Raw genomic sequence first — 25,203 nt, forward strand, 5'->3', positions numbered from 1 at the left:
CATGATACCTGCCCTATGGGCCTTACATTCTGGTGAGGAAGACAGACATCAAACCCATACTTGCAGGTATGACCGGTGGTGGGACAACCCCAGGGGCTGAACCTAACCTAACCTTAGGGCACTGGCAAGTCTTCTCAGTGAAGAAAAGTTTCAACTGAAAACCGAGGAATGGACAGGAGACCACTAAGCGAAGGGAAGAAGGTGAGGGGACAGGAAGGGTAGCCCACTCAGAACATCACATGACAAATGTGTCATGAATTTCCTCCACAGTTACTTGTTTAATCTATCTTCTTTCTTAAAACATTTTTTTTGGATAAAAATTAATACACATTCATTGCAGGGGATTTGGAACTACTGAAAGATTTAGAATGAAAAATAACCTTTATTCACAGTCTCACCAGCCAGAGATAAGCAAGGCTCACACTAAGGCATATGTCCTTTCACTCTGTCTATGCACATGGGCATTTCTGAAGTGATCTCTCCTCACTAAAAATTTCATCATATTATTGTTTCCTTTCTGAAAAACAACCGGTAGGTTCTCCCAGTCTGGGAGCCCAAGTGCCTAGCTTGCTGTTTAGCAATAAATGTTTGTCGAATGGTTGACTAAACACATGAATGAGCCAATAAATGTATGCGCACCCACCTCCTCTTTTCCATGATCTGTTTGACAGAGTCTTGTCTTAGGGTATGACTCCATCCAAAGCCTTCTTCAAAGTCTCCAACTCTCACGACAATGCTTGTCTTCAAGCACAGATTGTGTTGCTTCTCAGATGCTTAGCAAAGGTTAACTGCCTTGGAATGTTGTTTTTCTAAATTTGCACTTCGAAGCTTTTCATGCTGAACTGTCTGTTGATAACTGAACATCATTCTATCCCTTCCGTATTCCACCTTTAGGCAGGGGCTGGAAACCTGAGAACAGCACTTCCCAGCATTCTTTGCTTTGCTGGCAGCATTCCCAGCTAGAGTCCACCAAAGAAAGGCATTTACCTGAAATACGGAAGGAGAAAGAGAGGCAGAAGTATCAGTCCTCTGAGAACTTCTTTCCTTGGCACTAGAAGCAGTTGGGATCATCGGGAGTGGTTTATGGCAGCTCTGGAAGCTTCTGATCCCCTAAAAGGTAGAAGTGATCCTGAGAGCCAGTCTTTGCTCTATAGTCCTGCTTTGTCACCTTCTGTGTTGGTGCTTCTGTTCTCCTGACCAAGGCCTCAGCCAATTCCCCCACGGGCAAGGCTGGTGGCCTGTGGCTCTTTGTACCTTCTGACCTGCTCAGAACCTTGCCTGGGTGAATTCCTTAATATGTGTTTGCTGCTGCCTAGTACAACAGTAGTGCCCAATACTTTGTCCCTATAGGCAAAACATCTTATTTAATAGACAGAGCTGTGTTTGTTTAATGATTTCTCCTCTGCAGCAGCTTATTGCAGACGTATGCACTTGCACAAATGTAACAGAAGAGTATGACAAGACGGGGACTCAGTGCACTGAGGCCAATACTGATGTGGCAGACTAATGACCACGATGACCAGGATACCCATCAATATTCATTAACTATCTCTTGTGTGTCCAGAACCTGCATGAGGCCTTACTGGGGCTGGGTACCAGAGAAAACTACCATAAACTCGTGTCTATTTGTCGACCACCTAGTCTGGGCCAGGCATGGTGCTGGGTGTTGGGATTACATGTCGAACAGGAACAGCAGCTCTCTGCCCTCCCACAGATCACAGCCTAGCAATCTCATTGCTTGATGGGCATTACTGAGAAGAAATGAGGCCAGTCACTCACTCTTTCTACCTTACTCCCTATGACTCTGGCATGAATGTCTTCAAGCTCACCGGGCCTACTGAGCCCCTAGGACAGCATTGGACTTTTTAGAGATGGGACAGCAAACCATGGACTCCACCAGCGTGCCGGCATATCTGTGGCCAGATTCAGGATTGCTTCCTTCTTTCTCAGCATTCCATTCATTGAAGAAATCTAGCCTGGAAGCCAGTGGCATCCAACCCTAAATACTAGAAAAAAAAAAAGCAAGGTGAATAGTCAGGTGATTGTCAACAGGCAAGGTTGGAAAAACTTGTAGAAATGAATGAGAGGGTTATTCTGTGCCAGGCCACCAGATGGAACAAAAGGGGGGTAGAGTAACATTTAAATAGCATATTCTGGGACTTCAAGGAAAAATAAAAGAAATATAAAAATCCTCTAAGTAACTGAAAGGTAGTGCCAAGAGGGCCATCCCATGGGCTTAACGAATGTTTATTGAATGTTTATTGTGTGCCAGGCATGGGTCCCAATGAGTTATAGGAATGACTCACTTAACCCCACTCATGAGTAGGTGGTACTACAGTCCTTATTGGACAGGTCAGGCAACTGAGGCAGAAGAGTGGAAGCACCTTGGCCCAGGCTGTAGAAATATGTGGTGAAACAGGGGTATGAACCTAAGTGGTTTGATGAAATTAAGGGGACATATCAAGACCCCATCCTTTGGAATTGCTCCTGGTTCCATCTGAGCTAGTCTGATCTGAACACTCAGATAGCAAGTGCCAGGAGAGCTATTTTTAAGAGGGAGCTGCAAAGGAGGTCTGTGGATGTTTTCCATTACTGTTGGGATCTGAGGAGATGTTCACGCTCGAGCCCCAACAGTCACGTTTATTTCTTTGGGCCAGACTTTTGTCCTAATGTGAATGTGCCGTCTGATCACTGATCAGCCCTCAGCATCATAGGGTAAATTGCCACATTAATTCACTTAATTTTCTTTCTCTCTCTTTTTTCTTCCTTCCTTCTTTCTTTTTTTTCTTAAGATTTTATTTATTTATTTGAGAGAGAGAACACACAAGCAGGGGGAATGGCAGAGGGAGAGGGGGGAGAAGCAGGTTTCCCTCTGAGCAGGGACCCCGATGTGGGGCTCAGTTCCAGGACCCTGGGATCATGACCTGAGCTAAAGGCAGATGTTTAACTGACTGAGGCACCCAGGTGCCCCAATTCACTTTATTTTCAAGACACAGGGCTCAGAACAGAGAGCCAAGTGGGAAAACCCTTAAGAAACATGTATGTCCTTGAAACAGTAGAAGCATCCCCTTAGAGATTCTGTGGTACTGGGTATAGGCATTTCAACATTTAAATTTGGAGTGTACACTATCCAGCTCATAACTTTCCCTAAATTAATCTATAAATTGAGAACTATCCCCATCAATTCCCAGGAAAGCCATTCATGGAATTCAATAATCTGAATCTGAAGTTTATGTAAAAGAGCAAAAGTCAAATATAAACTAAACATTTTTGAGAAAAGAATGAGATGGTAGGGTCGGCCTGTTTGTATATTAAAACTTATTGTAAAGTTGTAATAATTAAGGCAGAGTGTCTTGGTATAGGAATAATCAAATTGATCAAGGGTACAGAACAGAAACTCTAGAAGCAAAACCACACATATATGAAGACTTGATAAAAGAGAGATGACATGGCATATTAGAGGGGTAGCATGGTTTGTTCAATAGGTGGTGCTAAAAAACTCGATATCCATACAGAAATATAAAATAAAATTGGATGCTTTGTTTATACTGTGGACAAAAATAAGTGCCAGGTATACTAAAAGCTAAATGTGTTAAAGCAACATTTTAAAAGCTCTATAGGAATATATAGGTGACCATCTTTTGGGTCGCAAGATAGAAAAGCATTTCCTACATAAGTCATAAAAGAAATAAATCATAAAGGGAAAGACTGCTAAATTTGACCAAATTAAAATTTAAAAGTTCCACATATAAAAATGTCAGAAAGAAGGTTAACAGAGAAACAGAAGAAGAAATGATCTGTTATACAATAATACAAAGAATTAGGAACCAGGACACATAAAAAACTATAAATAAATAAGAAAAATACAGACAAAAAGAAAACTATAAACAGTCCAGGCAGTTCCCAGAAAAGAAATGAAAATAACATATGAGAAGATACTCATTACCTTTTCCCAACCTCATTAGTAATTCCGGAAATAAAAATTAGATTCAGGAGATACCATTTCACAGCTCTCCACTTGCCCATAATATAAATATATTAAAATAATTCTGTTATTTTCAAGAGTAGGAGACTGTGGAATCATGAGGAAGTCACACACTTGTAGGAATGGAAGTAGGCCATAACTGCTCTGGAGAGTAATTTAACCATATCCAGTGAAGCTGAAGACTTTTGGTATGCTTTAGGGTCTAGAAACTTCCTCACATATACAGATAAGATCTGAAAAAACTATCAAACATGATGTTTATAATAGAAAAAATTGGAATCATACTAACATAGTCATTAACAGCAAAGTGGGTAGATTTTGTGGTACATTATACAATGTAATAGTACATAACAACAGAAATAAATGGACTGGAGTAACATGTATCAACATTGTGGCAGATAGATCCCAGGCCAACCAACAGATCCCAGTAATTCCCAACTCCTGGTATCTGAACATTTGTGATCTTCTCTCCCTTGACTGCAGGGGCCCTCAAAATCCTTATATATCATATAACCTCATTTTAGTGATTAGAATAAGGGATTCTGCTGGTCTTACAAAAGTAAGCTGCTATGCTGTGAACATAGGGAGAGGGCCACAGGGCAGGGAAGTAGGTGTCCTCCAGGGGCCAGGGCTCTCAGCCGTACAAACTAAAGGAAATGAATTATGCCAACAGCCTGAATGAGCCTGAAAACAGATCTTTCCCCAGTCAGGCCTCCAGATGAGAATGCGGTCTGGCCAAAACTTCAGTTGCAGCCAGTGAGACCCTGAGCAAAAGATCCAGTTAAATCATACCTGGACTCTTGATCCACAGAAATTGTGAGATAATAAATATATGTTGTTTTAAACCACTGCATTTGTGGTTGTTAAGTGGTGCTAGAACACTAATACATATGTTAATAAAAAAATAATATTGTTAGAAATAAAGCAAGGTTGATCAAGAGACATACAATATATACATCAATTACATAAAGCTCAAAAGCCTTCAAACCAATTCTATTTACTTCAGAGGCTTATGTATTAGACATATGCAGTGAAAGTGTAAAGACTGGCACTGGAATGACAATCCCAATCTCAAGAAAGTGTTTCTCCTTTGAAGAAAGGGGAAGAGGATCAGAGAGGCATATGCAGGGTTGTTAATAGTGTTAATAATGTTTTATTTCCTAAGATGGATAGAGATTCAAGAGTGTTTATAATACTCTTCTCTACGCCTTTTTGTATATCTGAAATGTTCCATAATTTTTCCCAGACCTGCAATTGACAAGAGGGAGTGGAAGAAGGAACCTCTAAGGCCAGGCTGACTATAGACTATGGGATATGGGATAATAGAGGTGGAAGGAAATGGGAGGACAGAGGAACAGAGGGACAGCAGTCTGCAGGGGTATGTCATGGAAGCCCTGCCCCTCAGTCCCTCAGGGAGCCACCCATAGACTCATCTCCCAGATACCACAGTTGGCCTCAAACAGGCGACCTCAGCAGTTCCACAGTAAGACCTTGTCATTACCGTGGCCTTGCCTTTGCATGCAATGGAAGGTTTACCATGCAGCAGCCTTGCTGTAATCAGACACTCTGAGAAAACAATAATTAAAAAAAAAACAACCAACCAAAACCAACCACAAAACCCCAAAATGTTGGCAGTTAGGTTATTAGAGAGAATCAAAGTTGTGTTGTTGTGTTTTTTTAAACAAAAAATAAAAGCTGGAACAGCCTGGTTTTAGGAGAAAAATTTAAGAGGGGAGGTTGTGACTCACTTTGTAAAGAAAAGGATTGTTATTTTCCTATCAGTTTTTAGCAATTAGTCATCTTCAGGGAAGCACAGTGGGGCCTTCTCTTTGACTTACAGCCATCAAATCTGGGAGACGTCATGATACCTCGGTTGTATAAGAATGACCAAAAGAGGGATCCCCAGTAACATTTAATAGCTGGCTCTTCAGAGAGAAAAAGCTCTTTCCTGATTCCCTGACTTCTACTCTCACAGTGACTGATTTGTTAGCTACCCACGTGACATCACTGAGTGTGGGACTGGGAAGTTAGGAGAGATGCACACACTTGGCTCTCAGAAACCCATACATGCTGGCTTCAACATGCAGCTGAAATCTCCCTCGCACCAGGGTGGTGAGCAGTGCCGGCTGGAGTTCTCAGTCACGGGAGGGTGACCAGTGTCAAGGAGAAGACTCCTACATCTGCAGCCTCTCTGGCTCCCTCTCAACCCAAAGATGTTGAGATTACATCATTCCACTTAGAATGTAGAAGCACTTTCTTCATAGCCAAATATTTCTAAAGGATAATAATATACAAAACCCGATTCCTTTTTTAGAAAAACAATACAGATGAGTTGTCCTCTTTGAAGAAGCAGGGACTTAGCGTTGGTGATGGAGGTCAACCTAGATACCATACATTTTCCATCAGGAGCAGCCTCCACGGCAGGTCTCCTTATAGATCTCAGGGAAGCTTCATCTGGGGCTAAGTTTGGAAAATCCTCTTGGAGAATTTCAGTTCGCTGGGTTACTGTGCTCAGTCTTACAGTCCACTTAACGTTTTTCAGTCTGAAGGGCATTTTCTGAGAAAAGTCAGGAGGCCTATATTATTTAGGATAATATGAGTACAAGTAACAAAACACTGTAACCTGACTGGATTAGTTAATTAGTTAATTTGGGGATTCAAGAATGTCATTCAGGACCCAGAATCCTCCCATATTTCTGCTCTGTCATCTTTTGTCCTGTTTAGCTCCCCTCATGATTGTAAATATGGCTGTCATATTTCAGGCAGGCATGGAAATAGCCATCAGAAGGAGAAGGACCAACTCTTCTGATATAAGAAAGCTTTTCCAAAAACCACATTTGACAAAAATGTCAAATATCCTTTCCTAAATCAGACCATATTGAAGAGACTGGAATTATCATGATTTGTTTAGAATAAATCAAGATTTAACTGTGAGTCACAAAGGGGAGAGGTAAACACTCAAACAGAATTGTGGTCTTGGTTAGTAGGCAACTGTCAACCCAAGGATTCTTCCACTCTTCTGACTGTTGACTTGTACAGGCCAGTTTGGTCCTTTAAGCCAATCAGTGACATCTACTTGAATCAGACCAATCAATTTTATTAGAAACCAATTATGCTATGTTTACTAAATGGACTAACCTCAAGATTAACTCATCAAAAAGTATCTTTTAAGAACTAGTAGTAGGTCCTTAAAAGTCACAACTATTAGAAGTCACCACTATTAGGCACTGGACCTACTGATGTGTAGAGAGGGCCAATTGGACTTAGAGCTCCTAATCAGCTGGGCAAAAATTTCTTCCAGCTGAGCATAGATAAATACTTTTTTAAAAAATACCTATGATTTCCAACAAGAGTGCCAAGACCGCTCAGTGGGAGAAAGAAGTGTCTTTCTAATAAATGGTGCCAGGACAACTGGATATCCACATGCAAAAGAATGGAGTTGAACCCCTACCTCACACCACTTACCAAGATAAACTCAAAATGGGTTATTGACCTAAATGTAAGCGCTAAAACTATAAAACACTTAGAAAGAAACTTGTAGAACTTGTGACCTTAGATTAGTCAATGGTTTCTTATATATGACACATAAAGCATAAGCAGCAAAAGAGCAAAAATAAATTTGATTTCATCAAAATTAAAAATTTTGTGCTTCACAGGATGCTTTCAAAAGAGTAAAAGAAAATCCAAAAATTGGGAAAGCTATTTGCAAATCACGTTTATTTTTGTTTTTTTTAAAAGAATTTACTTATTTATTTGACAGAGAGAGACACACAGAGAGAGGGAACACAAACAGGGGGAGCAGGAGAGGGAGAAGCAGGCTTCCCTTTGAGCAGGGAGCCCGATGTGGGCACTGATCCCAGAACCCTGGGACCACGACTCAAGCTGAAGACAACCGCTTAACGACTGAGCCACCCAGGCGCCCGCAAATCACATGTTTATTAAGAGTTTAATATCCAGACTTTAAAAGAACACTTACAACTCAACAATAAAAATGCAAATAATCCAATTAAAAAGAGCAAAGGATTTGGATAGACATTTTTCCAAAGAAGATATATAAATGGCCAATAAGCACATGAAAAGATGCTCAACATTATTAATCATTAATGGTATACAAACCAAAATCTCAAGATTACTACTTCACACCCACTGGGATGACTATGATAAAAAAGTCAGACGATAACTAGTGTTGGAGAAGACATAGAGGAATCAGATCACTTCTACATTGTTGAAGGAAAAATAGCTAAACAGAAACATGGCCCAGCAATCAATTCCATTCCTAGGTGAATAACAAGAGAAATGAAAAGATAAATCCACAGAAAAACTTGTACACAAATGCTCATAGCAGCAACATTTACGATAGACAAAATGTGGAACAACCAAGTTTCCAACAGTGGATGAATGGATGATAAATATGATAAAACATTATGATATGATAAAACATTATTTAGCCATGAAAAGGAAGGAAGTACTGATACATGTTACAACATGGAGGGATATTAAAAACACCATGTTAAGTGAAAGAAGCCAGTAATGAAAGGTCCTATTTTGTATGATTCCATACAATGTATACAAGTTACATGAAATGTCCAGAATGGGCAAATTCATCCAGATAGCAAGTAGATCAGTGGTTTTCACAGTTTGGGAGAGGGGGAAATCAGAAGCAACTATTAACAGGTATGGGGTTTGTTCTTAGGTTGAAAAAACATGTTCTCAAAGTAAATAATAGTGATAGCTGTAGAAGCTTGTGAATACATTAAAAACCACTGAATTGTAGACTTTAAAAGGATGAGTTCTATGTTATGTGAATTATGTTGCAATAAAAATATTTATATGACTATCTCATATAACTATCTCAAGGGGGGAAACAGGACAAAAATCAGTGGGCTAATAAATGTTTAGTTTGCAAAATTTATAAAACTCTTTTATGATTCTGAAATGTACATATCCCATTTTATCACCTCTTATCTCCTTGGTCCAAATGACTTATTGTGCAAATCAGTGGTTCTCAACCCCGGCTGCACATTTTAGAATCACCATGGGAGTTTTCAGGAGATATGATGCGTTGGCCTGATCCCAGGGCCAATTAAATCAGAGTCTCTGGGTCCCCTCCCCTCAACCCTGGCATCTTATTTTATTAAACATGTCCAGGTGATTTCCATGTGCTGTCAAGCCTGAGAAATTAGTAGTAGACCAAGATGTGGGCAGCACTGGGTCATGTTATGAGGGGATTCTTTAGCTAAGTGTTTCCCCCCCTCTAGTCAGGTTTATTGAGATTATAATTTGTGTACGTTAAGATTTACCCCATTAAAGTAAAAGTTCAATGAATTTTGACAAATGTATAAGGTCCTGTGACCTTATCACCATCCAGAAAAGAGAACCTTTCCATTACTCTCTCAATGCCTTTGTGTCCTTTTGTAATAAATTCCTTCCTCCGTGTATTAAATGCTCATATTAGAATACTATAAAACATTAAAAAGCTTGTCCTTGAAAGAATTTATAAGAAAATGGGGAAAAAAATTCTATGTAAAGTTAAGAGCAAAGAGCAGGAGAAAAATCTCTATAATAAGATCCTAATTGTTTAATCTTTTTTAAAATCCATCTGCACAGATACATACATCTCTCCATATATGTATAAATTTGTAGAAAAAAATCAGTGGTTATCTCTGGTTGTGAGAATTCCAGGAAATGTTAATTTTATTCTTTATATTTTTCTGCATGTTGCAGTTAGTCTACAATAATATGTGGCTTTTAAAATGGAAATATTAATGATTATCTATAAAACAGTGATCTATGGCCAAGTGATGAATGAAGTCTCCTAAAAACAGAACTGTCACTTCCTACCATGTTCTAGGTCCCTCTCAGCAAAATCCAGCCTTCCAATCCCACACACACTTCAGGTCACTCGCTCATAGCAACTCATACTTTCCCAAGAGATTAAATAAGAAGATATTGGCTTCTACTGAGATGGATATCAAAAAATATTGACCCAAGAGAAGAAAATATTGATGGAAGAAGAATCAAGGTCTTTCAATGCCTTGAAGGAAGTAATAATTTTTCTTGTGCTGAAAGCCTTTTGCTAAATGCTGTGTTCCATTCTCTATTTTTGCAGGCACTTGCACATTTAAAGTCAAATATGGCACATCCTTGTGAGCACCAACAGAGAATGTACTGCAAAATCTACTGTAAGGGGAAGAGGACCCTGTGGTTACAAAATGCGTACAGTTTATAACAGAGTGAGTGAGCGAGCTGAAACAAGATGGTGGCAGGGGAGGTCTGCTCAGGTTTGGTTTCAGTTCCTATGGATTCAGCAGAATTCTAATTAAAAATACTAAGACATATCTTCCAACCAGCTCCAACAGACTCAAACCAGCTGAGGCCAGCTCCAGATCTCCTAACGAGGCACAACTGATTCAGGCTCCCTCAGAGCCAGTGTATTGGGTTTTGGGTGATTTCTTAGGACAAATAAAATTGGAGATGACGGGAGTTGGAATGTTTTTTCCTACATTTTTCTCAAATAAAAGAAGATGATATAATAACATGTTGGTTGAACCATCATTTGAATCAGCAACTTTGTTTTTTTCCAGGTTGTTCTGGAATGGGTTATAGTATTTGGACAAGATAATGAGTTGAAATGAGTTTCAAGTTAAATTATTCCCCTAGTTTGGGAATAGGTTCTGTATCATTTTTCCATTGTTGCATAGCAAACTTCTCCAAAATATAGTGACTTAAGACAATTAGTTATTCACTCATAATTTTGTGGGATGGTAGTTTGGACTAGACTGTGCTGGGGTGTCTCACATAATACTGGCTGCACTCATTCATATGTCTGGGGCCTCAGCTAGGATGGCCAGGTCTCTTTCTGCTTGTGCTTCTTTATCCTCCAGAAGCCACTTGTATTCCAAGAGAGTGATAGCAGAAACCGTAAGGCCACTTGAGGCCCAAGCTCAGGGTCATAATGTCACTTAGCTACATTCTGTTGGGCTAAGGAAATCACAAAGGGAGGCCAGGTTCAAGTAGTAGGGAAATAGACTCAACCTCTTGTGTGGAAGAGCTACAAAGAATCTGTGGCTATTTTAAGTCTACCACAAACTCCCATCCTAAAGGCAACAAGCACAAAAGAGCTAATAGAACTGAAAGCCTTATAAACGGATTGCCCAATCTCCAGGCCATGGCCTGTGCCAGCTGTGACTATTTCCCAGTGGGAGTTCCCTACATTCCACTTCTCTGTTCTCAATAGAATGTCAGTAAGTTACTTGGCGACTAAGACATTAATTGAGCAATGTTGACTTCCTTAGATTCTTTTAGCTCAAAGAAGTAAAGCCCTGACTCAGGAAAGTTCCGAAGTAGTAAAACTCAAGTGGTCATTAATTCATCAGCTTAGCAGTGTCTGAAAAACTCCAGATTCCTCCCATCTTTCCATCCCGCAGTCCTTGATAGGTTTCATCTTTGGCTAGTATTCCTTATGTTTGCTTCCAAGGTGTCTGACACAGTTTCAGCCCTTATAGAAAGATGTGACAATGTCTGTCTCTTCTTCGGGTCATTTATTTATCTTTTGAGTGAAGGAAACTTTCTTTGAAGCCCTGTCAGCAGGCTTCCCCTACATCTTACTGACACCAGATGTATTGCATGACCTTGTCCAGATCAGTCAGTGGCAGTGGGATTACCTGGGTTGGCTTAGATCAGTCAGAACCCACCTCATGGAGCAGGGAATGGGCCTAGATTTCCCTGAAGCCTAAGGTCATATCTAAATAAAATTGGGGTTCTCTTGGGAAAGAGGAAGAATGAGGTTGTTGGGAGGCAGACAGAACAGTACCTACCAGCATAGTGTAGGCCTGATGTGTTTGGGGAATTTGCTTTGTTCTTGGGCATTTTGAGGAATAAATCTTTCATGATGGAATTTCAGGTAATGTATTATATACTTTGCAATAATATAGGTGGTGAGGGGGAAAAAAGAAAACAAAGTCCTCATTCTCCAGGAGTTCATACTGAACTTAAGGAGTCTCTGTGTGGGGAATGCTCAGGTGGCACAGCTGGCTGAGTGATCAACTCTTGGTTTCAGCTTGAGTCATGATCTCAGGGTTGTGAGATTGAGCCCCATGCTGGGCTCTGTACTCAGCAGGAAATCTGCTTGAGATTCTCTCTCCTCTCCCTCCTACTTGTGCTCTTTCTCTCAAATAAATAAACAGATCTTAAAAAAAAAAATGGAGCCTCTGTGTGGATACATAGAATAGCCAACCAGCACTACCAGTCTTGAAATGAAAGGTACAGGGAAGACATTCTGTAACTCAGGTGCCAAGTGAAGTCACCTTTCTTAAGGAGTTAAACATAATCAGGTCCAACCTCTAACCTCCAACTTGTGGAAGATCAAAAGCACTCTTATTCCCATCATCAATTTCTGTGAATTTTGTTCTGGACAGGGTACAAGGGCTTACAGTTTATGGACATGTCTGGCTTTGGATTCTTGCTTCCTCTGAACTCTGTTACATGATGTCTTAATCCTTTGGCTCTTTCCTTTTATGCAGCACTGACCTAGATGTGTGACCCAGTCCTTTTCTTTGGTTTTTCTTCTCACATTTCAAACTAGTAAAAAAAAAAAAAAAAAAAAAAAAAAAAAGCATCTCTGTGTGTAGAAGACTCAACATTTAGTTGAAGACTGAACCATAGATTGAGTCCTAGAGGGCCATGAAGGGAGGTTGATATAAGGCAAAGCGAACACTTTAATACTGACAAGACATTCTTGTTCTTAAAAGTAATTCATCTTCTAAGGATTATCTCACTGGCCCCAGTTTTCCCTAGGCCCCAGCCTCTTCCATCATGCCTCGCCACCTCCATTATCTTTTCTGTTTCCCCTTACCAATACCTATTCATCCCATGCAGAGCAGTTTGGCCTTTATTGGTTTGTTTCTTAGTTTCATTGTAAGCCTGACCTTAGGATCCCAAGTATTTTCCTACATGAAGAGAGTTACCTCCCTAAGAGAAACTCTGGGACCAGCTGTTAGAAAAGTAAAGGTTTTACTTTGGTTCAGGCAGTTATAGTAGGGGAATCAGAGAAGAGTCATAGAGTTGAGATGAACTTGAGCTCAAGAAAAGGGCCACAGGTGAGAGAAGCACCATGTGTACTGGAGAAGGCTGAGTGGTTGAAGCTAACCATTTGTATTTGCAAACAGTGGGAGATGAGTTTGGCGGTGAGGATGCGATGGGGCCATTACAGAGAGCTTCGGAAGCTTGGGTCTGTAGGTAATGAGAGCTTCTGAAAGATCTGGGCAGATGAGTAACATGAGAGCTTATAGCTCAGAGAGAGCATTTACCAATGGTGCTTGGGTGGGTTCTGTGGCAGAAATCAAGCTGTCCATCAATGTCCATTCTCTCTTTTTAAATGAACGCTGCTTCTGAGTTTTCATTGGACACATGACCACTTATCTGAAGATATGCCAGGCTCTCTGGCAGCTGTGTGTGATCATGTGACCAAATTATACCCAAAGGGATGCTATGGAAAAAATGTGTGCTCTTCCAGTTGTGTCCTTATCCAAAAATGTACATCATTCTCCAGTAGAAGGTAACAGGGCTTTTTGGAAAATAACTGATTCTAGGGTTTGGGTAGGAGAAGTGCAAGATGAGCCTAATCATTTGCTATCCGGAAAGGAAGGAAATGCTCTAAGGTGGTAGGGGTATGTTAAAAGGACACAGCAATGAGCTGGAAGGGCTCTCCCTGGCTAAATGTAGGATAATTTGAGTGAAATAAATAATGAGAGCAAAGGAAACATAATGCATAAATAAAAAGTAAGAATACATGAATCAGTTTCAATATAGAGAAATAAAATAATAAAGTGGGAGGAGGAGAAGGAAAATCTACTTTATAGTAGAATTCCATCTATCAACATGGAAGGAGTGATGGAATTAGAAAAATCACCATTTGACAGCCACTATCGTAGTGTTTCAGGCAAGATTCAAAAATGGGTGCTCAACTAGTGGGTGAACGTAGAAAACCAAGCAGATCATTTACATGGTCTCAAAACATCTTCCCACAAAATACCTATCAGTTACAAAGGGGACACCTATTTCAGTGGAGAAACCTGCCACACTCCACCTTGATCAAATGATCCAAGGTCATATCACTGACATTGGGATGGCTGAATATCAAGTGCCTCCTGAAAAGATGTAATGAGGACACATCACTTCTTCTGTAGTCCTGCCCCAAATGCATAACCTAAATCTAGTTGTTTAGAAGCACCAGACAAGGGGCGCCGGGGTGGCTCAGTGGGTTAAGCCTCTGCCTTTGGCTCAGGTCATGATCTCAGGGTCCTGGGATCGAGCCCCGCATCGGGCTCTCTGCTCAGCAGGGAACCTGCTTCTCACTCTCTCTCTCTGCCTGCCTCTCTGCCTACTTGTGATCTATCTCTGTCAAATAAATAATAAAAATCTTAAAAAAAAAAAAAAGAAGCATCAGACAAACCCAAATCTAAACTGAGGATGTTCTATGAAATAACTGACCATCATGCTTCAAAAATGTCAGGGTCATAAAAGACAAAGACTGAAGAAGTGTCCCAGGTTGAAACAGACTCAAAAGGCAGGATAATTAGATGCAATGATTATACTGGATTGGATCCTGGACCAAGAAAACAATTTTTATTTTCCTATAAATGACATTAGAGAGACAAATGATGGACTCTGAATATAGCCCATAAATTAGACAGTAGTATTATACCAATGTTAATTTCCTTATTTTGATCATTGTATTGAGGTAAGAATACATCCCAGTTTGGGGGAAATATGGAAGTTAGGGGAGACATAGGGGGGAAGGGGGAAGGGGTAAAGAGGTAAATCATGTTTTTGACTCTCAAATGTTTTAGAAAAAAAATAAATATATGTGAAGAATGAATGATAAAGCCAATATGGTTAAATGTTAACATTTAGAAAATGTGGGTGAAGGCTTATTGCAGATTCTTTGTAATATTTTTGCAATTTTTGAGCAAGTCTGGAACAACTATAGAATAAAAAGGTTTTGTTTTTAAGGAATGGACATGAACTTCCTCTGGCTTATTTCTTTACTCTTCCCTCTGGCCGGGAGATAGTCCTAGAGAGAGGATGCACTGGGGATGCTGGTGCTGCCCTACCAGCAACCAACATGGCCTCTGTTATGTTAGAGGGAAATCATTTTCCATCTTGTTGAGCTATTAGCATTGGGTGGGAGAGCTCTGTGTTATAGCTACATGTCTTGTATCTAACTCATACAGGCTGGAGGAGGGAAAGGCTGGAGGAAGGTGGTCTCATAGGAGCCTGTTGCATTGGTTTAGTTATTCCTATATAAGGCACGGAAGATGGGGCAATGGAGAGAGTTGGTGAAGATCACCCATTTGAAGAGAATTAACAAAAGGAAATTAAAAGAACAAGAGAGCAATGTGAGCGGACAACAGAGTCCTAGGAGCCTCTAGGGGACACTTTGCTATTTAAGAAACGGAGGAAAAAATTATCCAGGGGAGAAGAGAAATGTTTGGGGGCAAAGGGGATTTTCTGGTGACCCCTAATTCACAGCACAATGAATATACTACCTCTGTGTATTGCTGGTCTCGATTCGGGGGGGGGGCGGGGGGAAGAGTAGGGCTCCTTGTGGTTTTGAGTAAAGAAGGGCAGAGAATTCTGAACCCATGTAGACTGAGGTGGGGATTATTAAAGACTACTAAGTGAGGTATGCAAGAAGAATCTTTAAAATGATAATAATGAGAGCAATAATGACAGCTAACATTTACTGAGTCCTCCTTGTGTCCCTGGGCCTTCGTCAAAATTCTTTACACAAATTCACTCCTTTCACCCTCATCATAACCATATTATTCTTCTTTTAGAGATGAGTAAACTGAGGCAAGAATAGGTTAAGTCAAAGATCACTTGCAAGTAGCAGACACTGTAAAGGCCTATTTAGCCAGAGTGGCCCCACCCCGGTGGAACGGCCATTTTGTTGTTTATGCAGTAAAACTTAAATTGACCCTGCCCCCACCCAGGGGAACTTATTTAAAAACAAGTCCAGGAAACCGGTCCCAGGTAACAAAGCCCAAATACAAGGGTGGGTCAGGTCAGGTGGAGATAACAGCCCGAATGCCGGGATGAATCCGGTCAGGTGGAGACGTCCAATCAGTAGAGCGTGCTTACTGTCTCCCTAGCTACCAAGGAGTGTGGGCCCCGCCTTTTGGGCGCCAATTCTGACCAAGGTGATAGGCTAGTGCAAATGTCTACTATGGGGTGAATCGTAGTTCAATTGGCCACCTGTGGGTGACCTAGCATGACTGTGCAGCTTTCTCTGTGTATTGCAATCTCATTTGCCACCTGTGTGTGGCCAGGCTCAACCGCATGGCCTTTGCTCTATAAAAGTTAGTCTGTGGCTGGGACGGGTTGAGCTCTCTGTAAGAGGCGTGGACCTGGCTGGTCGGTTTGATTCTTGATGCTTGGCGTGAAACAAAGCTTTTCTTGACCTTTGCTTTATCAGTCTTTGCTTTATCACGGACCCATTATTTGGGGACCCAACAACACAAACTTCAGATACAGGAAACCTGACTCTGGGTGCACCTTCACACTTCTGAGGCCACTCCTCCATCCCCTGTCTCTTCCGTCCTCTTCCTATCCCTCCAACAACATCAGTGCCCATACAGGCAAGCTGAAACATACCAGCTCCTTCCACTGTGTTGTAGATCTGCCTTCTAGAACCTACTTCAGGCAGGGCAGAAGTGGGGTAGACGGTAGAAAGGACAGTGAGTGTCAGCCGTGACCCACTGGAATAGCTCTGGATCACAGGAAAAATTAAGGTCTCTCCACCTGATGGCAGAAAAGGAAGGGATGGCAGGAAAGGACCACCACTGCGCCGACCTAGGGACGTAGCTCTTCCGTGGCTGGTATAGGGGAGGCTTCTGGAAAGGGGTAGGCCAGAGCCGGCAGTGAGTGGTGTTCAATGCCCTGGACTTACTGTTCTTGCTCCCAGAGTCCTCAGAGCCCTGCCCGTCAGAGCTGTGAATTGATGGAAGGAGGAGATGGGAGGCTGCGGGAGGTTCCGTCCCTGAGGGTTTCTGCTCATTTCTTTCTGTGCCAAAGGTTTTCTCCTATTTAAAAAATGGTATACAATGAAGCCCCAGGGTGCCTCAGACAGAAAAAAGAGAAAGAGACTTTATAAAATCTCTTTCAAACCCAAAGACCCAGCTCCTGGCTAGGAGACAGGCAAACTCTTTTAATAACCTTATTCTGGATCCACTTAAATGGAAACCATCTCCAGTATTTTTAGTTACTGCGTAATGGATGTAAAAAAGAAGGGAGAAATGTGTACGGGTTTCCTTCCCTAGTTAGAATAAGAAGGAATTGCTCATTAGCTCTTCACTCTGTCTCTGCTGGGAAGAGGGAAACACCCCAGGATCCCCATTGGCCCCTCCTCTAGCCTGGATGGGATTTAAACCCAGGGAGGGAAGCTGAGGAGGGGAGAGAAGGCGGGACAGGACAGCACTGAGTTCTGCAGCCGAAGGGCCCCAGTTCCTGGGAGACGGAAGTGTTGGAAGTCAAGCCCAGCAGCCTCTGAGGTAAGAGCACCAGTCTCTGAAGGCTTTATTACCTGTGACAGGGAGGAAGGTGGCCAGGTGTGAATGAGATCCTGAGCCTGAAAATCCAAGGCAACGTAATCAGTGTCTGATCGCCTCCAGTGGGAGGGAACACCTAATTAGGAAATACTTCCCAGGACCCAAGTAACATGTCCTTAGCAAGCAATATACTCGATACCCTGACGGAACTAAGCACAATCGTCTTCTTACCTGGCCACACACAGTCTGTGTCATAGGGAATTTCTGCCTGGAGTAATAACAGATTTCTACCTATGATGTTTCCTTTAAGTTTGGTATGTCCTTCTCAGCACTATTTCTTTGTCGGCTTTTTAAAATTATTATTGCAATGTCAAAGTCCTCTTTTTTGGGGTAATTTTTCTTACATCTCACTTTTTAAAAAATCCTAAAATGAAGCTTTGATTTTAGATGTAATCAAGAACCGATTCTAACGTTCCCATTTTCTGCATTTTGCGTATGCCAAGTCAAATGATGTTTGCAAATGTACTTAAAGAGCTTTGAAGCTTTTTTTCAATCATTTAATTTTATAAGTTTTGTTTTTTATTTGTAAGAGAACAGCTTCTTTCTCCTAAACTCCTGTGCCATCACCCTTGTAATGCCTCAAGAACACCCACTGGGAAACATTTCAAGAAATGATGTGGACGAGTTATTGGGTGTCTTTTATTTATTTATCTATTTATTTTTGTGGTCGGGAGAGAGCTGAGGGAATGGACAGAGAAAGAATGAGTGAAAATAGTCACCTAAAAACACAAAACTGGAGTTGTTGATATAAGCATTAAAAAAAGAGAGAGACAAAATCCTAATGTGAAAATAACAAACTAGGTTAGCTGCAATGCCCAATGTCCATTGTCTCTTCGAGGACACCTGCTCAGCCAGGACTACAGACTGGTGGCCGGCTGAGCACAGGATCTCCATGGGAAGAATTGGTGTTTTTTGGCATTTAGGTGTTTGTCGGAGACTCAGGGTCAAGGTGATGATGCTGGGAGACAGACTCTGGAGGGAATAGAAAGTATTGACATCAGTTACCATTTTTCTCAGGGGAGGAGGGAACTCCCCCACTCCCCAAACCAGACATTCTTTCATCCAACTTTGAGTCTTGCTATGTCCCCAAGTTCGTGGCTATTGCTGAGTCTTCAAGGAGGGAAAATTGGGCAGGATGACTTCAGATCATCTTGTGGCTTTTGGTTTCTATTCCAGCACCATTCTGTGGTTTGGAATGTAGGATAGACTGAGGTCTGCTCCCGAGAAGATGCCTATAGAAATCATGCCAGTGGAAACTCTTGTCTATCCACCGCTCATTCCAGAGCCTTAGCTCCTGTAAAGTCTGGATACAGATGTGAGATCATGGTTTAGGTTCTGGAGCAGCATCTGGAGGTACCAGTCTCTGAGCTGACGATGCTGGGATCTCAAGTCTGGTCCTTGACTGGGCAGGGACTCTGTAGGGTCTCACCACAGTAGACCCACCGCTAATGTCAACCAGCCACAGTCTGTGTATGTGCTGTTGGTCTCAGGAAGAGACCCAGAGAGTGCAGATGCGACTAAGCCTCTGTGGAAGAAGGCTGGAACTTTAAAATTATTTAAATACGCGGAAAACCACATATTAAATGAAGAAAAGGAAATGCAGCATTTTCATATGCCTCTCTTCATTATTATTCAGCTGAAACAGTGTGTCATCAGAAGTCCCCCACACCTGTGTGTCTACAGTGATGCTTTAAAGTCATTCTGGGGGTTGGGTGTATGGTTGGATGTGGGGGAGGCAGGTCCTGAATTTATGCCCTTGTGCCTATCTTATCTTCTCACTGTGCAGGAGCCCATGTATTCCAGTGAAAGGGAAAGGAAGGGCTTTTTGTGAGAAGGGGCTTCATTGCTGTGGTGTAAATGGACGTCTTTGCTTGATGCTCAGGAAAAGCTTTAAAAGAGCTTAGCACAGAGCTTGACACATCGTAAGAGCTGAGAAAATGGGAACTACCATTGTCATCACCCATTTGAGCCCTCATAAGGTAGATCAGTATTTGGTTGATGGAGCAAAACCACCACACTAGCTTGTGACCACCATGAAAAGGTGACTGAGTGCGGAGGCTGGATCAGAGACACCATGTGTTAGCTTTTCTAGCTTGTGGTTCGTGGGCAGATGTGGTGGAAAGAGCTCTTCAGGAAAAGGGGTCTTGCGTGGCGATGTGAGTCATCTACAAGGACTTCTTGGGCACTCACTGGGTGTGGTCCGCTAGACCTAGAAGAGGAGGGGGACCGGGGGACTGAATGATGCCTGGAATGCTCCCGTATTTTTTTTTAAGATTTTATTTATTTATTTGACAGACAGGGATCACAAGTAGGCAGAGAGGCAGGCAGAGAGAGGAAGGGAAGCAGACTTCCTGCTGAGCAGAGAGCCCAATGCGGAGCTTGATCCCAGGACCCTTGGGATCATGACTCGAGCCAAAGGCAGAGGCTTTAACCCACTGAGCCACCCAGGCGCCCGGAATGCTCCCGTATTAAGCCTTATCACACAAAGCCAATTCTTCATTCACATCCACACTTGATGTCTCCTATCCTGTATGGTATGCCTGGGTGGAGAGTTCAGTGTTGCAGGGACCAGAAATAAAAGTGTTCTTATGTATTTGGTTTGTCCGGAGTGTGATCTAGCTGAAAAATGACGGGCTTGTGCATCTCCCATACTTGCATTACTACAAGAGAAAGAGATCCAGAGGCGACATCAGTAGGCTGAGGTGTCCAGCCCGGGATGAGGTGAGCCAGGCACACAAGAACTTCCTTTCCTGGGCCGAATACTTGAGTCAGAATACCTTGGGGTCATGCAGGGCCTGTGTTGGGGGTCACTGGCAGGATATGCCCAAGAGAGTTTGGGGAAGGAGTGACAAGTTTACCAGGTGACATGTGTGATATCAGGGCTTCCCTAGCCAACATCTGCCCCACTTTCCTTCATAGTTCAGTAATGTCCACCCTGTCATTTGAGGGCAGAATATTAAAAAATATCTTTTTAACTCTACTGGAAATAGATGATACAATTTTTCTAAAACCCAAATCAGTGCTTTCATTTGCTTGTGGTTAATTGTAAAGGCAGGATGAGGTAATAAGGGAACTAAAGAAAGCCCCAAATTTAAGTAGAAAGGTCTGTCATGGTGGCTAGAAATTGGCTGCCACTCTCTTCGCTGTAAGTAGTGTTTTTTATTTCTGACCAGGGTGTGCATCTGTCTTGGTGGAAAATGAGGTGACGTGGAGACCATCTGCCCTAGAGGACAGGGCTGTCTGGGACTCAGGGTCCATTCTTTTCCTCTGGCCCAGCCTTGATTGACATCTCCCCCTACAGACACAAGTCCTGGTCTGCTTTGTGTCTCTTAGGAAGGCACTTCTCCACATCTTATGAGAAGCGAGCAGGATTTAACCTTCTTGTTGGGGGAAAAACTAATTATCTTTCTAGGAGATCATCCTTGGCAGTGCTCAGAGGAAGTGCAGGCATAGGGTTTAGTTACAGAGCAATTCATATTGAATCGAACATCCAGTAAGCCTTGAGTTTCTTTTATTTTCAGAAGATCCCCTCTCTTAATATGATAGGCAAGAGGACATTGGTTTCTTTTTCACATGGAGTAATCTTCTCACTGGCTTTTTTTTTTTTTTTTTAATCTGGGGCAGTACATAGAGCAGAGAGATGAAGAACAGTGATAAGCAGAGTGGACAGATCTGGTATTTGATGTCAGCTCTGCTGCTTACTAGCTGTGTGGCCTTGGGCAAGGTACTTAACCTCTCTGAACACCTGTAACAATGAATGATATCAAGGGACTCCTAGGATTTTGAGTGAGAATAACATTTATAAAGTGCCCGGCACAGTCCGCATCATCTAATAAACACATAGGTGAAAAACCTAGGTGCTATTATTACTTAGTACCCAAAATATGACCTTGGCAAGGATTGTGTAATGAAACCAGAGACACAGAAGGGATGGACATATTCATGGCCACTGCCATGCCTGGGATGACAGGGATGTCTGGGTGAAGAACACACATACAGAATCTGGAGCCATCGGGGTGTGGCCAGAAATTGGAGCCGCAGGGGTGGGTGTGGCCATCAAGGGAGAATGAGTAGAGCACCGGCTGCAGAGCCCTGTGACACCAGTGTGTCTCCCAGGGCAGAACCAGGAGGACTAGCCATCCAGCTGACAGTTGGCAGCACACACCTCAGAGAGCCTTTCTGGAAAACCAATGCCAGGCCGTCTTTGTCCTGAGTTTTAATATGCCTCTACCCCCCACTTCCCCATGTCCCCTACTGTCCCTCTGACAGTCAGAATTAAAGACAAGATGGGAGTCAATGAGTCTGATTCTGGGGACACCTGGTTTCCTGTGGATTCCCATAGGCACTTTCCGTGGCTGTAAACGCCCTTTGTTTCACACATTCCTATAGCGTTTACTAAGTGATTCCTCAACCGAAAAACATGTCCATTTGGAAAGTTATCCTGCATTTTCCTGGGTGACATTTGCTGCCCTGTCCGCCCCTGCCACCCCCACTCTGATGGAGCTCTGTCTCTGGTCAGACATCTGTGTAGGAACAGCGCTGGTGAGGTCATCCCATCCCTATGCTCCTACACCAGGCGAGTCTCTCCTGCCACGGGTTGGAAGGAAAGCCAGCAGGCTTCTCCTCTCGCTCATTACACTTGACAGAAGTACTAGGTCGAGGATCCCTCCTTCCCATCCTCTTTTGAACAATCACCCTGCCCAGGGAAATCTAAGCTCAACTCAGGGAATCCAAGAGGCTGCAATTAGCAAAGACATCTTGTTACAAGCGACAGGCGGCAGAAGGGCCGGCGACACTGAAGGCTCCTGCGAGGGCTTCTGGGGTTTCTCATATTCCAGGCTTCCAAAAACAAACACCGGGAGACTGGGCTGCGCACAGCCTTGCTGCGGTTTATGGCAGGAGTCTGTGGCTGTTTTGCATTCGTGCAGAACTTCTTCAAAAAGCCATCTGTACTCCATTTGCGTCTCAGAAGAGAGGGAGCCATAGGGTGGGGGCGGGGTCTGGATGGCAGGAGGGGGCAGAGCAGTCCGAGCCTGTTTTCTGGCTCCACTGCTGCCTAGGAAGGGGATTTGGGAGGGAAAACTCCATGCTAAGAGGTTGCCTTTGAGATCAGCATGTGCGGCTATTGGAGGAGACAGAAGTATTGGCGGGGGTGGGGTGGGATGGGGGTGGGGTTAAGGGCTAAGTTAGTGGGCACTGTGTAGACCGAGTTTGCAGCCTTGTACTTTTGCTGCATAATCAAGGGCATACTCCTTCACGCCCCTGATTCTCAGTCCCTGCCTTGGGGAAGGAACAGAGCTCTATGTGTGACTGTGTTATCATGGGGTTGAACTTCGGAGGACAGCAATTGTGAAATATGGTTATTTCTACCCTATACCTGCCTTCCAACTCACTCTACTGGCCCTCCCCAACCCCCTTCTCCTCTGACAAAAGTCCCAAGCAGATTCCAGAGCTGCCTGGTCACTTTGGGTATTGGAAGAGCACCCTCTTGTGAAGAGGGGGTCCTTCCCAATAGGAAAACCTCTATCTTCCATCCAGGCCCCCCATGTTGTCAGTGTCTGTACCAATACTTGAGAGTCTTGAGTTGGTCACAGACACCCTGCGGCTCACTTTCTAGCCGAGGGCTGTGCCATGACAGCCCAGCTAAGAGGTGTTCTGGTGAATGTGTGCCCCTCGATAAATGCGAGGCCAAGGCCCTGGCTAGGTCTCCTGGGGCCTTCTTGGCCTTGGTCTAATAGTGGTGAAGGATGTGTCATTCTGGAGAAGGGCTGGGGAGGCATCCTGTTACACACGGATGGAGCTGAAGGCTCACACATCCTGGGGCCGGACTAGAGGTGAAACCCAGCAGCCTGTTCCTGCCCCAGTGGCCTGGACTGACTGACAAAGCAGGCCAGCTGGGCATGGATGGCTTTGAGGGTGACTGAACCCCTTGGCTTGTGTGATTCTGTGCTCCTGCCTTGGGAGGGCTCCAAGGAATTGGCCTTGGGTCCTTTCCTTAGGAGGCTGACAGCCTCACAGGGAGACAAACTGTGTACAAGAGTAACTATAACACAGGGTAAACCATCAGGAGGCCCCCAGAGGAACTGACACATTTCTCAGAATGCTCAGCATAAGGAGAGCTAGTTTCCACTGGGAGTGAGATGCGGCGGGGGGGGGCGGGCAGGAGAGAAGACTTCATGGAGAAGGCATTTGCGTTAGAAATTCTGGCCTTTTACTGGCTTGAAGGCAGAGGTGGTGAGGAGAACCCTGGCCCAGTGTCTGAGTACAGGCTCTGCCCTTCCTGGCTGTGGAACCTGGGCCCACGAGCTCAATCCCTTGAGCCATGGTTTTCTCACGTGTGCAAAGCAGCGTGACATGGGGTGATGAGCGTGGACGCTGGAGCTGGATTGCCTGCATGCAAATTCTGCCTCTCTTGGCTGCTTGCCTGTGGGCAAGTCATTTTAGGCTGGCCAAGTCTCCTGTAAAATGGGGTACAAATAATATAATCCACGAAGGATTGTTGTGAGGATTGAATTGGTACACAGCATTCTCTCTATGTGCAGGTGTTCCATAGGTGGTGTCGACGGGGCGGGTGATACTAGGGGCATGGTATAGATTAGGGCTGGGGGCAGTTGAAGCCTGGTCATCGTAGGCCCTTTATAGGAGACCGTTGTTATCCTTGTTATTATTAGTCATGTGAGTATAGAATTAGAGTGAAGAGGCGGGTCTCCCAGGTACTGAACGGTGTACGCAAAGCCAGGAGGCAGGAATGGACAATGTGTGAGAAGGGACAAAAACTTTGGTTTGGAACCGCAGGACCTACAGGGTGAAATATGTCTGCTGGTTTCTCAGCCTCCTGTGGGCTCCTGGAATCCACTAAAAAGTCCAGATTCCATCTGCAAATCCCCATGGCTTGTCTTTTGCATCTTTTCTGGGTACAGGTCTCCAAGAGGGTCTGCTCCCTGTCTCTCTGAGGATGGGTCTCCAGGGGACATTCTGCTTCCCCCTGGGGCTCCTCATTGGATCTGTGCTTTTGGTGGCATCAGCCCCAGCCACTCTCGAACCTCACGGCTGCAGCGACAAGGAGCAACAGGTCACCGTCAGCCATACCTACAAGATTGACGTGCCCAAGTCCGCACTGGTCCAAGTGGAGACTGACCCTCAGCCCCTCAGCGATGATGGGGCCTCACTCCTGGCACCGGGGGAGGCTGAGGAACAGAACATCATCTTCAGGCACAACATCCGCCTGCAGACGCCACAGAAGGACTGTGAGCTGGCAGGCAGCGTCCGAGACCTCCTGGCCCGGGTGATGAAGTTGGAGGGGGAGATGGCGGAGATGAGGGAGAAGTGTAATGTCCACCGCTGTTGCCAAGGCGCTGCTGGTGAGCTCGCCACACAGTATTCATTCAACAAACCCTCACTGGGCACCTGCTATGTGCCAGGTGCTCTCTGTGAGTCTGGCGGGTGGGCGGGGGATCTTGTCTTTTGAACTAGCTCCAGGCAATATCTGTAAGCCTCAGTATACAGGGCCAGCAACTCTTAAAGTGAGTCTGGACTCTTGGGTTTAGGCTTCCGGGTGCCTTTGTGGATCCAATCTCCACCGGAAGGGGGAACAGTGGGAAAGAGAGG

At 43.7% G+C, this 25,203-nt stretch overlaps 1 protein-coding gene across 1 annotated transcript in view; it reads left to right on the forward strand.

Moving 5' to 3' along the window:
* Positions 1-17,455: 17,455 nt before the first annotated feature.
* Positions 17,456-25,203, forward strand: part of TNN (tenascin N) — a 52,039-nt gene continuing 44,291 nt past the window's right edge. The window contains exons 1-2 of the mRNA XM_032838809.1: positions 17,456-17,538; positions 24,516-24,956. Coding sequence (XP_032694700.1) covers positions 24,551-24,956 — 406 coding nt within the window. The 5' untranslated portion in view covers positions 17,456-17,538; positions 24,516-24,550. The remainder of the gene's footprint in view (positions 17,539-24,515; positions 24,957-25,203) is intronic.

Source organism: Lontra canadensis, unplaced genomic scaffold (genome assembly GCF_010015895.1).
Source record: "Lontra canadensis isolate GAN:19392208 unplaced genomic scaffold, GSC_riverotter_1.0 scaffold106, whole genome shotgun sequence".
NCBI classification, from domain to species: domain Eukaryota; kingdom Metazoa; phylum Chordata; class Mammalia; order Carnivora; family Mustelidae; genus Lontra; species Lontra canadensis.